At 41.2% G+C, this 14,001-nt stretch overlaps 1 protein-coding gene across 2 annotated transcripts in view; it reads right to left on the bottom strand.

Annotated features, from left to right (window-relative positions):
• Window positions 1-9,002, bottom strand: part of ADGRL4 (adhesion G protein-coupled receptor L4) — a 77,008-nt gene extending 68,006 nt beyond the window's left edge. The window contains exons 1-2 of one of the 2 annotated variants that reach the window (XM_063344195.1): window positions 8,311-9,002; window positions 6,639-6,788 (exon numbers count right to left, since the gene is read on the bottom strand). In XM_063344195.1, the coding sequence (XP_063200265.1) occupies window positions 6,639-6,788; window positions 8,311-8,332 (172 nt within the window). In that variant the 5' untranslated portion in view covers window positions 8,333-9,002. The remainder of the gene's footprint in view (window positions 1-6,638; window positions 6,789-8,310) is intronic. The other variant, XM_063344197.1, reaches the window with a different exon arrangement.
• Between the last annotated feature and the right edge of the window lie 4,999 nt (window positions 9,003-14,001).

A 14,001-nucleotide genomic window follows, 5' to 3' on the forward strand; every position in this document is an offset into this window, starting at 1 on the left:
CAGTCTCACAAACGGTTACAGTGGGCTGTACCTCTGGCCCAGGCGAACTGTGTTTTCTGGCAGCAGCAAGGCGAGCTAGCCCTCCGAAGATTTCTCTCCATCTTATCCAAATGAGAAACTGGAAGGGATTTTTTTTCATACGAGTGAGAAAACTGTATTTGGCACTTTGAATGTAGAAAATGCTTTGAGTCAAAACTTTACGGACTCAGCCATTTACAGAGGTAAGACAATTGGAGTAAGACACCCTCCGCTGCGTCTTATTCAGCAGGATCGTATTGTGACTTCACATATCCTGCATTGCCTTCCCTCTGACTAATGTTCTCGTGCATCACCAGGCACACTCTCCCCTTTCAAATTCCCGATCTACTCTTAAAAGCTTCAACTAAAATAAACTTTCAATAGTAGCTAGTTACAATAAGCAATTTCAGTTACAAAAAGTAAAGTCAACTCTACAAAAACCGTTTTGACTAGCAACATGAGCCAAGGGTATGGCTATTTTCAGGGACATGAACAACATAAACGTAGCTCCGGCCTTTGCGACTGGAAGGCAACCATGCAACAGCTGGTTAGTCCCCAGCAGTCTACATACATCATAGCCATCAAACCCTTCCCAAATTCACAGAAAAGTGTAACATCTTGCACATGAAAAGGCAAAAGCCACACATAAAGCCGTAGGTCCCCAAATGGCCAGGAACCTGCTATGTTAACCTGCACATTAACACCCACGCTTTCCCAGGCAGGTGGACCATCGTGCACCAGAATACCAAATCCTCCCAGCTAATTTGTCCAGGCTTTTCAGTTCCATGATCTGCCTACCGGTTTAATCCAGAACGTGGGATGGATCAAGACACCTCAGCTGGGTAACATCGCACAGCTCAGCGGTCAATCTCTACACTTTGAGAAAAGGTGAAAAACATTCAGCTACATTATGAGCGATGCAGTTGTGGAAGGGAAGAAAACCTTCTGTCCCCTGGAGAGGAACACTGAAGGCATGGGCTTAATTAAATATAATACCTACATACGCAACAAACAGCATTGGGCCTCCTAACGCTCCTCGGTTTCACCAAAAAGCCAGGCACCTAAACCTGGAGTAGGAATTCTGAATTCGCAGATGACTTCTGCCCTTTCACACACCCCACGCTCCGCTTTACCACGCTCCACCCTGAAACCATGTAAAAGATCCATCAGAATTTTGAGGTAAAGCAGCAGAGACTGGGAGACACAGGAGGAGGGCGGGAAACAAAGAAGGGTGAGGGATGAGCCCAGAGGCCATGAGCAGCGTGTCAAAAGGGCTGGGAATCAGTGGTCTGCTTTGTCCTCCTGCCTAGCACATCCCAAGTTTTCGAAGCTGTCACCCACTGTGTTGAGCCCTGTTATTTGTGTTTGGCTAAAGCATATCTTTCTCCTGCTGTGCTATGCTAGAGCAGCTGCAATTTGCCTTTTTATAGCTTGTGGTAACTGATAGCAGTGAAATGAATTTAGGAAGTGTGTGGACTGGATCTTCCGTATCAGTGATTTCAGACTATTTGGTAAACACAGAAGTGACATCCAGTGATGTATGCCTGCTGGTAACAAAAAAAAAATAAATTCTCCTCTGGTGAACCAGCATTTGGATTAGATCGTTTTCTATTGAAGGACACTTCTGGATAGAACGAAATGATTATACGCAGTGGTTTCACAGGGCCACGTTAATTTGAAAGGTAAAAATTCCCTCAAAACTATACACTGATTGGGTGCTGCAGAACGGCAACGGTGACACCAGTGAATCAAAACAAATTCGGTGACTGCAATAAAAAAGTTGATGGTGGGACACAGCGAGATCACCGTAGAGCAAGGAGATGATGTCTCCCAGGAAAGCTCCTTTTTACAGCTGGCAAAAGGCAGAGAGTCGGTTGCATGACCCTCAGTAAAATGAGAAAATATGTTTGCGTTCAGATATTGAGCAGGCTTTCAATTTGATTCAGCTGCGTGTACACAAATTGCCCCATGTTCTAACAGGGATTCTGTATTTTGATATAACACACTGCTTTGCACTGATGTATTTTTTGCCTCTGAAAAATGATAAATCCTCCACTTCAGAAAAAGAGTCAGTGCCTTGCTTCAGGACAAAGTTTCACTGACAGCCTAAGTCCCTGCTCACTATTTCTGGAAGAGCTGTAACTATTTTACAAGTAAGACTGATTATTTTTGCAGTATAATTTGCAAGTGACATTTACGAGGGAATATTGTGCAGGGGTATCTGGGAGGGATATTTTGTTCAGACTTTTCCTGCTTGCCTGCCTACCCTCCTGGAACAAACAGCACCGCTTCATTTTCCTTCCGTATTTTGCAAAGTTAAAGTAAACACTGTGATCACACTGTTTACTTTAATTTCCTGCAGTGTGCCAGCAAAGCAGCAAATTGGCAGTCAGCAATCAAGAAGCAGCCAGTATTGAAACAGCAGAGCTGCTTAGGAAAGCATCAATGATGCCAACTCATTTTTCCCTCTGTTTTAAAAATAAAATATTGGCTTCTATGAAGTTTTACTTCCACCCCAATCTTCTCTAAAGGATCTGAAATTTTGTTTGTTTCCTTTAATTTTCTTCTGGAAGAAAGCTGGGACTATGAGCAGCACCTAATTTATATGGCTGACTCTTTTTATATAAAGAAATGGATTTACAAAAGTGGCAAATATACGCTATTTATCTGTAAAAAATCCATGGCATTTTTGCACAAGAGGAAGTTAACTTGTCTATAAATAAGTCTTATCTGGATATATTTTTATTTTTATGCCAAGAGCTCTAGCTATGCTACTTCAATTAGGTGTATGATAATGTGAAGCTAAAGCCTCATGCATTATATTCAGAATACATATGTGCCCAAGAATGGAGTCCTAAAAGGCAAATAGTTACATTTTCAGAGACTGTTCTCTCTCATCTTCTACTACATAAAGCAAGGAAATAAATACAAAAGAAGAAGTAAGAAGAATGGGACAGTATTTTGTACCTCGGAGGTGTAAAGCTTGACAAGGTGACTCATTTATGGCTTTCTGGAAGATACTGTACAGAAGGAATTTATTGCTGTGTAACTTATAATTCTGATGTATAAAAGAGGCCAGATCCTACAATCAGTTATTCTCCTGACTGTGTGCATTCCTGCACATATTCTTACTGAAGACAGTGAGATTATGAAGAGGATTAGCTTTTTGTTAGACTGGCCAAAGTATGCCTTCAGAAAGTCCAAAACATGACCCAATTTAAAGTGGTTGAAATCTTGTGGGAAAGATTGTAAGAGGATAATTATTTTAAAAGCCATGACTTTGACACCAGGAAATTAAATTCATATCTGTATGTCTTTATCTATACACAGCAAATCCAATAATCTTGAGCTCTCTGCAGTCACTTAGCCAGCTGGCAAAGGCAGCAAAGTAAAAACTAACAAACCCTATTCCTAAGGTATGCTGACATCAGTGATTCATGATTCATCAATAACGGTGCTAGGAAATAAATGTAACAGGGCATTATTGCCTTTTGCAGCACACTAAACTCAAGGGAAAATGGCTAAGTGTATCACATTGAAAAGACAGAGCTAGCAAAGAAATAACTTTTACAAGTATTTAAGAGGTGTTACAAGCAAGTGAAAGTAGAGAAAAAATGTAAACCTTTTAAATACGATGAGAATGTACCTATAAATAAAAAGGGACACTTTTCCAGCTATACAATCTTAAGAGGAGTAACCTGAAAACTAGTATTTTTTTTGTTGTTTTTACAAGGAGAAAGAATTCGAATCGCTTGTTCCAGAATAAAACCTCAAAACCACCACTGTTCTGGTTTAATTGTCTGCCAGGATAAGCACAATGAAAAAGTTGGTTCTATGCTATTCAAAATTATTAATGTTGTTGACAGTAATTACCACTCTCACAACCCATCTAAATAACTAAAAGGGCAAATGTGTAAACACAACGTACCATATATACTGTTTAGAAAATGCCTGTATTGGTACATAATTGATGATCTCCTTTGAAGGTGACTGGACTATCATTGTAAAAGGCTAAGATTATTAACTGAAGAAAAATGGGTAGCTATCTCTAGAACAGCAGATACACCTGCCGCTTACGCCACACAGAACAGCACGATCTAATACATCATTAAACAACTGAGGCTTTGCTTTACGTTTTCGTAGTTTTAAACTATTTATAATAGGGTTTAGCCTATATTTCTAATCCTTTTTAGAGCCTACCCAATTAAAATTCCGGTCACTTGTTTATGCTATTAGAGGACTACTGCACAATATTAATAATGCACCGTGTAAGATGCTGCTCTAGAGAAACGTCATCTCTCTTTCGGGGCCAACAGCCACACAGTTCCAACACCAGCTTTGCTGCTTAGCTGGAGGGTAAGTGACTTTGGTGGCCGTTGGGGTATTTTACCAGAGAAAAGGTTGGTCCCCTGACGTGAGGCTTCCTTCAAACCATTGCCACTTAACTGCAAAGCACCACAAATACATCCAGTAGCTGGTTTGCCTGGACTGACATTGGACATTTTATTTTAAAGACTGAGTTTCCAAACACCGATATAACTCTTATTAAACAACTAATTGATTCACAAGACTTGCGAATGTATATTTCACTGTACTGAATTTTCTTTAAATTTGCAATAAATGTTTTTAAGACTTTTGAATGTAGGTTTTCCTAAGAAAATGCAGAAGAAAAAGAAAGTAAGAAAAATATACTTTATGAGAAAAAAAACACACGGAAGGTAAGATAAATCCATCCTCACACAAATGGATTTAATAATGCCATAATGGGTACATATATAATGGACGGATTTAAGAACATCAATAAGGTCAGTGAAGAACAGGTAGCTTTACTGTAAATTTAATTGATGATTCATAATCACAACCTTCTAGAAAAAGACAATGACAATGCAGTGGATACCAGGTCCTGGTAGATAAGTAAATGCTGGTTTGATTTGTTCCAGGTAGTATTGGTAATAATTGACTTGTTTTTCTTCTTTCTCTGCATTATTCACAAATGTAGGCCCTTGACTCTGCAAACATAATGTGCACTTAACTTTCAAATCAACCAGCTTACTCATGGTAGTAAAACCGAATTAGTGCAAATACAATACTAGTGTGGTGAAGGCCATTTCTTCTTGTTTTCATTTGAGCAGCTCAATAGACAAATAATGACTGACCTATATTTATGGCAAGGTTAGCATTAAATTCAAGAAATATGACGCCTGATGCAAAGAAGAGGCTGAGAGAACAGCGTTTGCTCAGGCTTAAGAAGCGAAGGCAAAGGGGAAATCATATTGCTGTCTACAACTACCTAATGGGGGTCACAGGGGTGTATAGAGGAGATGAAGCTAAACTATTATTAGAAACGTACAGCGGTAAGTGCACATGAGAGGCAAAAGTTACAAATTGCATCAAGAGAAACCCCAACTAGATATCAGAAAAAAGTTTTCAAAATTATGGTAGTCAGACACTGGAACAGTGGCCCAGAGAGGTGTGCGGTCTTTGTCCCTGGAGATACTCAAAACTCGGCTGGACAAGGCCCTGCACAAACCTCTCTAAGTTGAACCTGCTCCAAGTGGGGAGGTGGACCAGATGGCCTCCAGAGGCCTCTTCCAACTAAATTATTCTATGATTTTTGTGATTCCCTATTGTTTATCATTTTATCCAGCTATATTTCTCTCTAAGCTTCCCAGCTGCCCAATAGGCAGCTATCTAAGGAAAAAAGTCTTTGCGTTCCAAATTTTCCTGAATCAAGCACACTTCCAAGTACACCACGGCAAATGAGTTATAAAAATCCAAACTAAAGGTGGACCGGTTACCTGTGCTCATACCAAACTGAAGTGCCTCTGTTACTGCTAAATTTCCCAAGATGCATGAAACACAAACCTGACCAAACAGATGGTTCATATTCACAACTACTGCTCAGGACACTGAAAACCGACAAGATTCATATGGATTTCAGCCTGTCTGCAGCTGGGCATAGCTATGTCTAACAGTGGAAATCAGTACTAGAGCTATTCATAGTGGAGGACAACTCAAAAATGAATGCAGGGAAAATATCCTTTTCTATGGATGGAAGATAAAGCCATCCAGAGGCAGACCCGTCCGTTGGCTTTCTGGCATATTTCCCTTGCAAGCAGCTGTAGTGGAAAAGTTAACATTGGCCTCACATGCAGGCATGTTTTTGTGGCACACACACCTCCTCAGTCTTCTGGAGGAACCCAGGAGCTGTATTATTTGATCATGATCAGCTGCTGGGACGAGTGGCTCTTAGTGCAATGTGTGTGCGGATGAGGTGTGAGGGCTGCAAAGTAGCAGTCGTGCCAACTCCAAGCTTCAGAAGTCCTGAGTCACAAGGGAAATAGCCGAAGCTAAATTAGAGAAGATACATCAGCATCTCTCATGGAAAAGGAAAGTTGGAAAACAGTTCATACTCAACTGAGTTGCACGGTATGCGATATTAAAATACTAGGCTGAGAGGAAATTGTAGAATTTCTCAGAAACTGCTAAAGTTTTTGGCTTTGAGAACACGTTAGTGTAAGGTGTTGTGACATAAAGTTCAACCCTTGAGCGAATGGTCTCTTGAGTAAGTTTTTCAAGCAAGCATATAACAGAAATGCATATAGGTAAAATCTGTTTACCGTAACAGAACGTTAAGCCATTTCCCGTATATCCTTGGGAGCAATAGCAGCCTGTTATCCCACCCTGAACTTCACACCTGGCGTCTTTGTGGCATGTCATGTTGCAGCTGGCAGAAGTGCAGCCATAGTCCAGCAGACTGGAAATCAGAACTGGAACAAAGGAAAATCAGACTTGTTTCTTTATCTAAAAACATCATTCCGAGCTCTAAAACCAGATCTGGGCAATAGTTGTCTATAAAACTGGTGTATTCCAGCAAACTTCACATCATCACAGACTCAGCTATATTGCAGGATGGGGCAAGGGCCATCAACTACAGGGACTTTGGTAAAACTGCCCAGGGGGTAGGAAATAGCAGACACAGTAGATTAAGAACTTGTGTATGTGCTCAACCAGTATAAAATTGGTAAACAACACAGAAGCTACTCAGTGATCTGGGGAAAACATTTGAAAGGCTTTCAAAGCTCTCTAGTACTTTCCAGTAAAGCACGGACTTTTATTTGCGCTCCGAATTATGTATTGACTATAATCCAAACTGCCCTACACACAGGAAGTGAAAAACACCAAAGAGGGGTCCCCTGATCAGAGTTTTCTATTTTTATAAGAACGTCCATATCTGTGCAGCTAACACATATGCATGGTCTGAGAGATTAAAATGATGTCACAGCATTTACAGCATTATGACATCAGGGTTTAAAAACTTATCCAAATTATTTAAAGTTGATCTCTTAAAATACTATTTCCATGTTATGAAAGGCTTGTTTTCTTTTTTCCATCCATTGGATGGTTCCTAAATGGTATAACTGCTTTCCCATGGCATGAAGCATATGGTTTTCAACAAGAAGAAAAAAGGGATATCTCCGTTTGAGAAAACTAACAGCTCATTGAATAATTATACATATGCTGTAATAGGTTAGAAATGAGGCAGTTAACTCAGAAGGGAAAGTAAGGCTTTTACTTTGTACTTTATAAATTGGTAGCAGGACATAATGAAAGTTGCAGAACACAAAGACCCTTTTGGATGTTGCCTTCCCCTGCAGTTCTGCTTTTCCTTACCCAAATATTATTCTGGATATTTGCTCGCCTAGTGTTACAATTACAGGTTTCATTGCTGCAGGAAATCTCACTGAGGCATTGTTTTCTTGGACAAAGAAAAATTTCATAAAAAACCCCAGAAGTCTAGAAATTACACACAATTTTTTAACAATTATATATAATCCAAATAAATTTAGGTATCACCATGTTTCATCTTTTCCCTCTGTTTTTGAGAGAGGAGACCAGAGACTGTCTTCCAGAGATTAAAACAGAAACCTGTGGGATTCTGTAGTCATTTTACCCCTCATAACACGTGAAATCTAAATATCTCCCAAACAGATGGAGAGAGGGAAAAAAAAAAAACCAAAACCCCAAACCCACAGAAACCCACAATGTTTCTGTTTTTTACAGAACAAAACCCACAGCGCGATAAAGACTGGCGTTTGTGGGATTTGGTTTTGCGATGATCCTAAACGTGCAATTACCAAATCCGGTAGCAGCATTGGTTAAAGCTACGGGGACGTTCAGTCCCGTGTACCCAGCAGCTTTCCACCATCTCCAACACACGCGTTTCTCCTTGCCAGCCCCTACTCCCTTCCCACCTGCCCCCCGCTCCCCGGGGAAGGAGGTTTCACCTACCTAGGAATGGAAGCAGTCTCATTGGTGATGCCGTTGCTGTGCGGTGCCTGGTGCAGACCCCCTGTGTCACAGAAAAAACCTCCCTGCCTTAAAATGTATGACCATGTGCGAAATATGCACACATGCCTATCAGGAAAGCGACGTCCTGGTGCAGGCGCAGCTCTGACACTGCCCTCTGTCCCGAGCTTCACGGTTTCCAAAAGCTCCTGAGAGTCACAGGCAGGGCAGGAAGGGTCAGAAGGGGCTGAGGACTTGGTCTTCTGGCAAGTAGGGAATAAATGAGATGAAAATAAACTGGAAAGTAAAAGAGAAGCAGGAGCCTGGGTCTTGCAGGGGATACCAGAGAAGATTCAGGGGTGAGTGGGTTAGAGGACCGCGGGTTAAAGGAGCTGCCTGGGAGAGTGTCTGGAGCAGGGGAAGGATGAAGATCCAAGGGGTGAGCCGCAGCCTGCTGGCAGAGGGAGCAAAGGAGCAGCAGAAGGACGGTGGAGCAGATCAGAGAGGGTGAGGAAGAGGTGGATTAGTAACTAGCTCAGGGTTTACGAGCTCGGAGGTAACGGTCTACATGCTTCCTTCCACCTTTTCCTGGTGAGCTGAGTATACGTGAGCCCCAAGACCCGTTTTTTCTGGAGACAATCTTAGCTGACTGCAATTTTTCTTCCTGTTGCTTTCTTTGGTTTTGAGATAGATCCTTACTGCAGACAAGCAATGTTGCTTTAAGGGTAATGGCCTGTGAGGAGGTACAGGAAATCCACTGAACTCTGCTTTGTGAGGAAAACAAAGATGTATAGGCAGGGAGGAAAGAGGCAGGAAGGCAACTGTATGGCTGGGAATCTCGGGAGCCGAAGCAGACCAAGTTTCTGTGGGTTCGTGGGACTGAAACGGTGTTGTGTAATAGGACTTATTCAATACATCCAATTTAGTACAGTGTTTGGCATGCCTTTGTGTTAAACGTGAGGGCAGTTCTATCCTCATTATAGCATCCTCATTGACAAGACTTCAGCATGTACTTATATTATGCATGCACATGGCAATACTTTCCCTCATCTTGTTACGGATGACGTGCATACCGTCACTTCCCAGCTTCCTGGAGATGACGACTCACATATTGAAGGATTGTAAAGCTAAAGCATTGATGTATGCCTGTCCTTACAGCTGAAAACAGAGACATGCACAAACAGGCATGCTGCTGGAAGAACTGAGAATAAACTAAATAAAATGGACATGAGGCTGCGGAACGTCATCGTGACAAAACAGCTCATGTCTGACTAGAAAGTTTTGAAGTTGGGACTCTGGTAGGGAACTGATGGGAAGGCATCAGCCTGCTCTTGGAAATTATCTGTGGATGTGGGAACACTTTTTCTGAACTTGTTAGGAACTATTTGCTCACCGTCATTTTCCAGCTTCATGATCGCTGCTGGCTGCAGTTCAACAGGTTAAGCTCTACTCAGGCCAGGGAGGAGTGAGGCATGTAGAAATAGCACGTAGGTAGGTGTCTGGCTGGCACAAAGTACTTCTGTAGCACCTTGGCAAAGAGAGAGGAAGCTCCAGTAACCGGATGTTAATTTTCGATGAATCACAGAATAACGAACAAAGGGTCCAGGTGTAGAAAGACTGTTTTTCTCCTGTTTGGTTTTGTGAGGGGGTGGAAGTCTTACAGGGGAAGAGAGGAAGGGACTAGGAGTTGGTTTGTTTTGTTAAGTTTTCCCGTAATCTAATGCATGGAGACACGGAGGAACAGAAAGTCAGATGAACTCAGGGGAGCTTTGATCTACACGTCCTGTCCTTCGCGCTGACATGTGCCGTTATTGTAAGCTTGGCTTGTCTGTACTAACTTACAGATCCTGCTCCTGAATTTCAACTGACTACTAAGGGCTTGGTTTGGAAAGCCTATAAAGCAGAAATTATATCTTATGGCCCTGTGTCTTTTTACTCCCCAAAATCAAGCTAAAAGATGTTTAATAGCAAGCGAGTGGAGAGAGCAAAAAGTCACAACATAAAATTCAGGTTTTCCGTGCTGGAAACACATTTTTTCAAAAGTCAGAGATGCACGTTTGAATTTCACCTAGATATCAGCTTTCTGCTAGTGGTGTTTAGATAGACTGGTTGGAGAGCAATTTCATGAATCATAATGATAGTAAATTTATAGTAAAAACTTTAATTTATTTTCTGATTCAAGGCCTGAAGACACAGGAGAAATTGCGGATGACTCAGAAAAAAAACCAAAATCTCACCGTAAGAAGACAAATGCAACCTTTTAGGTTTTGCTAGAAAAGCACGTGATAGCTTGCTTTTTAGTAGTCGATGGTTCAAACCTATAAGGGGCCTACGCCGATCAGATAAGAATACTTCCCATCTAGAGCAGTATAGCTGAACTACTCCACTCACAGCTATAGTGGACAACATCAAAGGCGGCGCATAGGTCTAACTGGCAAATGGTTTACATTTTGACTGGTGATAGGTGAGGAGGGAGTACATAAAGAAAGATGTGGAAGAACAGCGCAAGGACAGAAGAAGGAAGGTTAGGTCAAGAGGAACTCTGGGTGATAAAAGGAGCTTCAATCAGATTTAGAAAGCAACAGGGAGACAGTGAAAAAGAGGGATTTAGGAATATCTTAATGAGATCTCAATACTGGGAGCAGTGGATTACTTTTGCATTAGACTACTTTAAAAACTGGCTAATGTGAGTGTCAGTTAGAGGCTGAAGACAGCAAGGTCGCAGTAGGCATGGATGTGGAGAAGGATGGACTTGACAAAGATTTTATGGGGGGAATGAAGAGGAAAGGGGAGATTTCTGAGACATTTTGGAGATTAAACCAGGAGGATTTACCGATAATATCTATTGGCATATAAGGATAAGGAGTTAAACAAGTGGAGATGAGCAGGTGAACACAGGAGAAAGCAGGCACTTTCAAATTTGTGCTGTCAAAGTTTTCAAAATATGCTGAGAAAAAAAATATTGAGGTGTCATACAACTGAAGTATTGATGGGTGCCTGTCTTTATAGGCAGGGAGAAGGGACATGCACAAACACGCATATTCCTGTAAGACTGGAAAATATGTCTAAAACAAATAAAAAGGGTACAATGTGGAATGTCAGTACTGCAGAATCCATCCCTGCTTGCCTTGAAATAAAGAAGCATTACAAATAAATGGTTTGTGGGAACACTCCAAAAGACAACCTTTCCATTCTTACACATGGGAAGCGAAGCCTCCATTCTATACTTAACTGTGTTGTTCATTTTATAAATGGGCTCATTTATCTTTGCAAGACTGAGTTAGGAGGACATAAGTAAATGAATATACACAGGTTAACATGCTTGGCTTCACACATTTTTGATTACTTATCACCGTGATTACAATATCTTATGTGTGACTAGAATTCTCAGGTTGGTTTTTTTACTGGTGAACTGATAGGAAGACATCAACCTGCTCTTAGAAATTACTGGATATTTTCCAAGTTTTGCATCGTGAAGAAATGTATTTATTCACAGTGGTTTTAAAGGTAATTGGGATGCTGATTATGCAGACAATGCTATGAAACTAACACCCTCAGCTGATGAGGGAGGGAAGTTAACACTTCCTAGAGCTCAGCTTCAGGTAGATTTCAAAAGATATAAATATAGAGCAACTGCTTTCATTCCAGAAACTGCCTACAGTACCAACAAAAGAGCAAAATCTGAACAGAGCTAGTATTAGGTGTTCTTCTTTTAAATTAACGTAAGCATAATCTACTGTATTAAAGATATTTTTTCCTTCAGACTGCTAGCTGGATATATACCAAAGAGTCTCACCACATTCGCAGTTTTATATTACAGTGGGGAAAAACAAATGTGTTCTATCAGGATATATATTTCTTTCTCAAATTACAATTTAAGTATGACAGTAGGTACTTAGCAAGAGCCAAAAGATTTTGTCTGACAGGCATCTTACAAATGTATCTGCCATAGGTTAGGGACCCCACTTTCAGATCACTATGGATCATCCTGAGAGGGGATGGTGAGAGTGTGGATCATACTGAGAGATCCTGAATGCTCCAGGTAGGGTTCATGCATTTTAGTGGGACTAGGGAAGTAATCATCGCCCTGTACTCGGCACTGGTGAGGCCCCACCTTGAGTACTGTGTCCAGTTTTGGGCCCCTCACCACAAAAAGGACATTGAGGTGCTGGAGCGGGCCCAGGGAAGGGCAGCGAAGCTGGTGAGGGGTCTGGAGAATAAGTCTTATGAGGAGCGGCTGAGGGAGCTGGGGTTGTTTACCCTGGAGAAAAGGAGGCTGAGGGGGGACCTTCTCACTCTCTACAACTCCCTGAAAGGAGGGTGTAGCCAGGGGGGGTCAGCCTCTTCTCCCAAGTAACAGGCGATAGGACAAGAGGAAATGGCCTCAAGTTGCGCCAGTGGAGGTTTAGATTGGATATTAGGAAAAATAATTTACACTGAAAGGGTTATTAAGCATTGGAACAGGCTGCCCAGGGAAGTGGTGGAGCCACCACCCCTGGAGATATTTAAAAGATGGGTAGACATAGTGCTTAGAGATACGGTTTAGTGATGGTTTTTGTCAGAGTTAGGCTGATGGTTGGACCAGATGATCTGAAAGGTCCCTTCCAACCTAGGCAATTCTCTGATTCTATGATCTTTAGCCTCCTTGCTGTCGAGTTCCACGTATATTCAGCGCCCTCAGACTGCAGTATCTAACCTAGCAATAGTGTGCTCTGATATAATCCACTCTGTGTGCAGAACAGCCACATACACGTCCATGCACATACTCACGTTTATCACATAAGCACATATATGTATCTGTTACTGAATTGAGCTGATAAATATTTAATGCCAATAATAAAAAGATGATCATGATCTTTCCTTTCACCCTTTGCTTTTTTTGACAAATGACTGTTCACTTGAATCATCAAGTTTGCTGCCAAAAGGAAAATGGGATGTAAAACAGACTGAGGATGCACAAATGACTTGGATAAAGATTTTTCTGTGATGCTTGCTGGTTCATTGGTTTGTTTTTTGTTTTTTTTTTTTCAAATTAATTTATTGGTTTCAAACCAAATTATATCACTTCAAGAATTTAGATGGTCTTTATACTACTTCAGAAATGTTGTGTTTATCCTAGTCACTAGAGCAATTATAGGTTTTTTTTCTAGTCAATAAAATCTGGATACAACTGACAATGTACTTAAATGTCAGATCAAAATACTGAATTTCCATGGTTGGTTAAAAACATTTTGTGAACACAGACTAGTCTATCGTAGAGCAGCCCACCTCAGAGGACTCTAGCCCGAAAGTACCGCTAGCATCTGTTTTATAACTGCCTCACCTCACCTTCCTGTCTGAGTGCCTCACGAATCCTTATCGTTTTATGTGCAAACATCGTATTCCATCTGAGCATACAGGGCTGAATATATCTCTTGGGATGATGTAACTCTAGGCAATTCTGAAGCAATAAACACACAAACACACATAAACATATGCATGCACACATCCTACTAAATCTGTGTAGCTATGTCCATCTGAAAGAAATTGCACATTTCAGTGTTCAGAGCCAGTTTCTTTCTGCTCTTTGCTTTACCTTGGATGAAGTCATGAAATGAGGGAATTTAAAGTGAATGCAATGTTTCTGAAAGCCAGATTAACCACCCTAAAACTGGGCTCTGTTTCCACATCTGCTATAATACAGAAGGGATGTAC

Source organism: Chroicocephalus ridibundus, chromosome 8, assembly GCF_963924245.1.
Source record: "Chroicocephalus ridibundus chromosome 8, bChrRid1.1, whole genome shotgun sequence".
Taxonomy (NCBI): domain Eukaryota; kingdom Metazoa; phylum Chordata; class Aves; order Charadriiformes; family Laridae; genus Chroicocephalus; species Chroicocephalus ridibundus.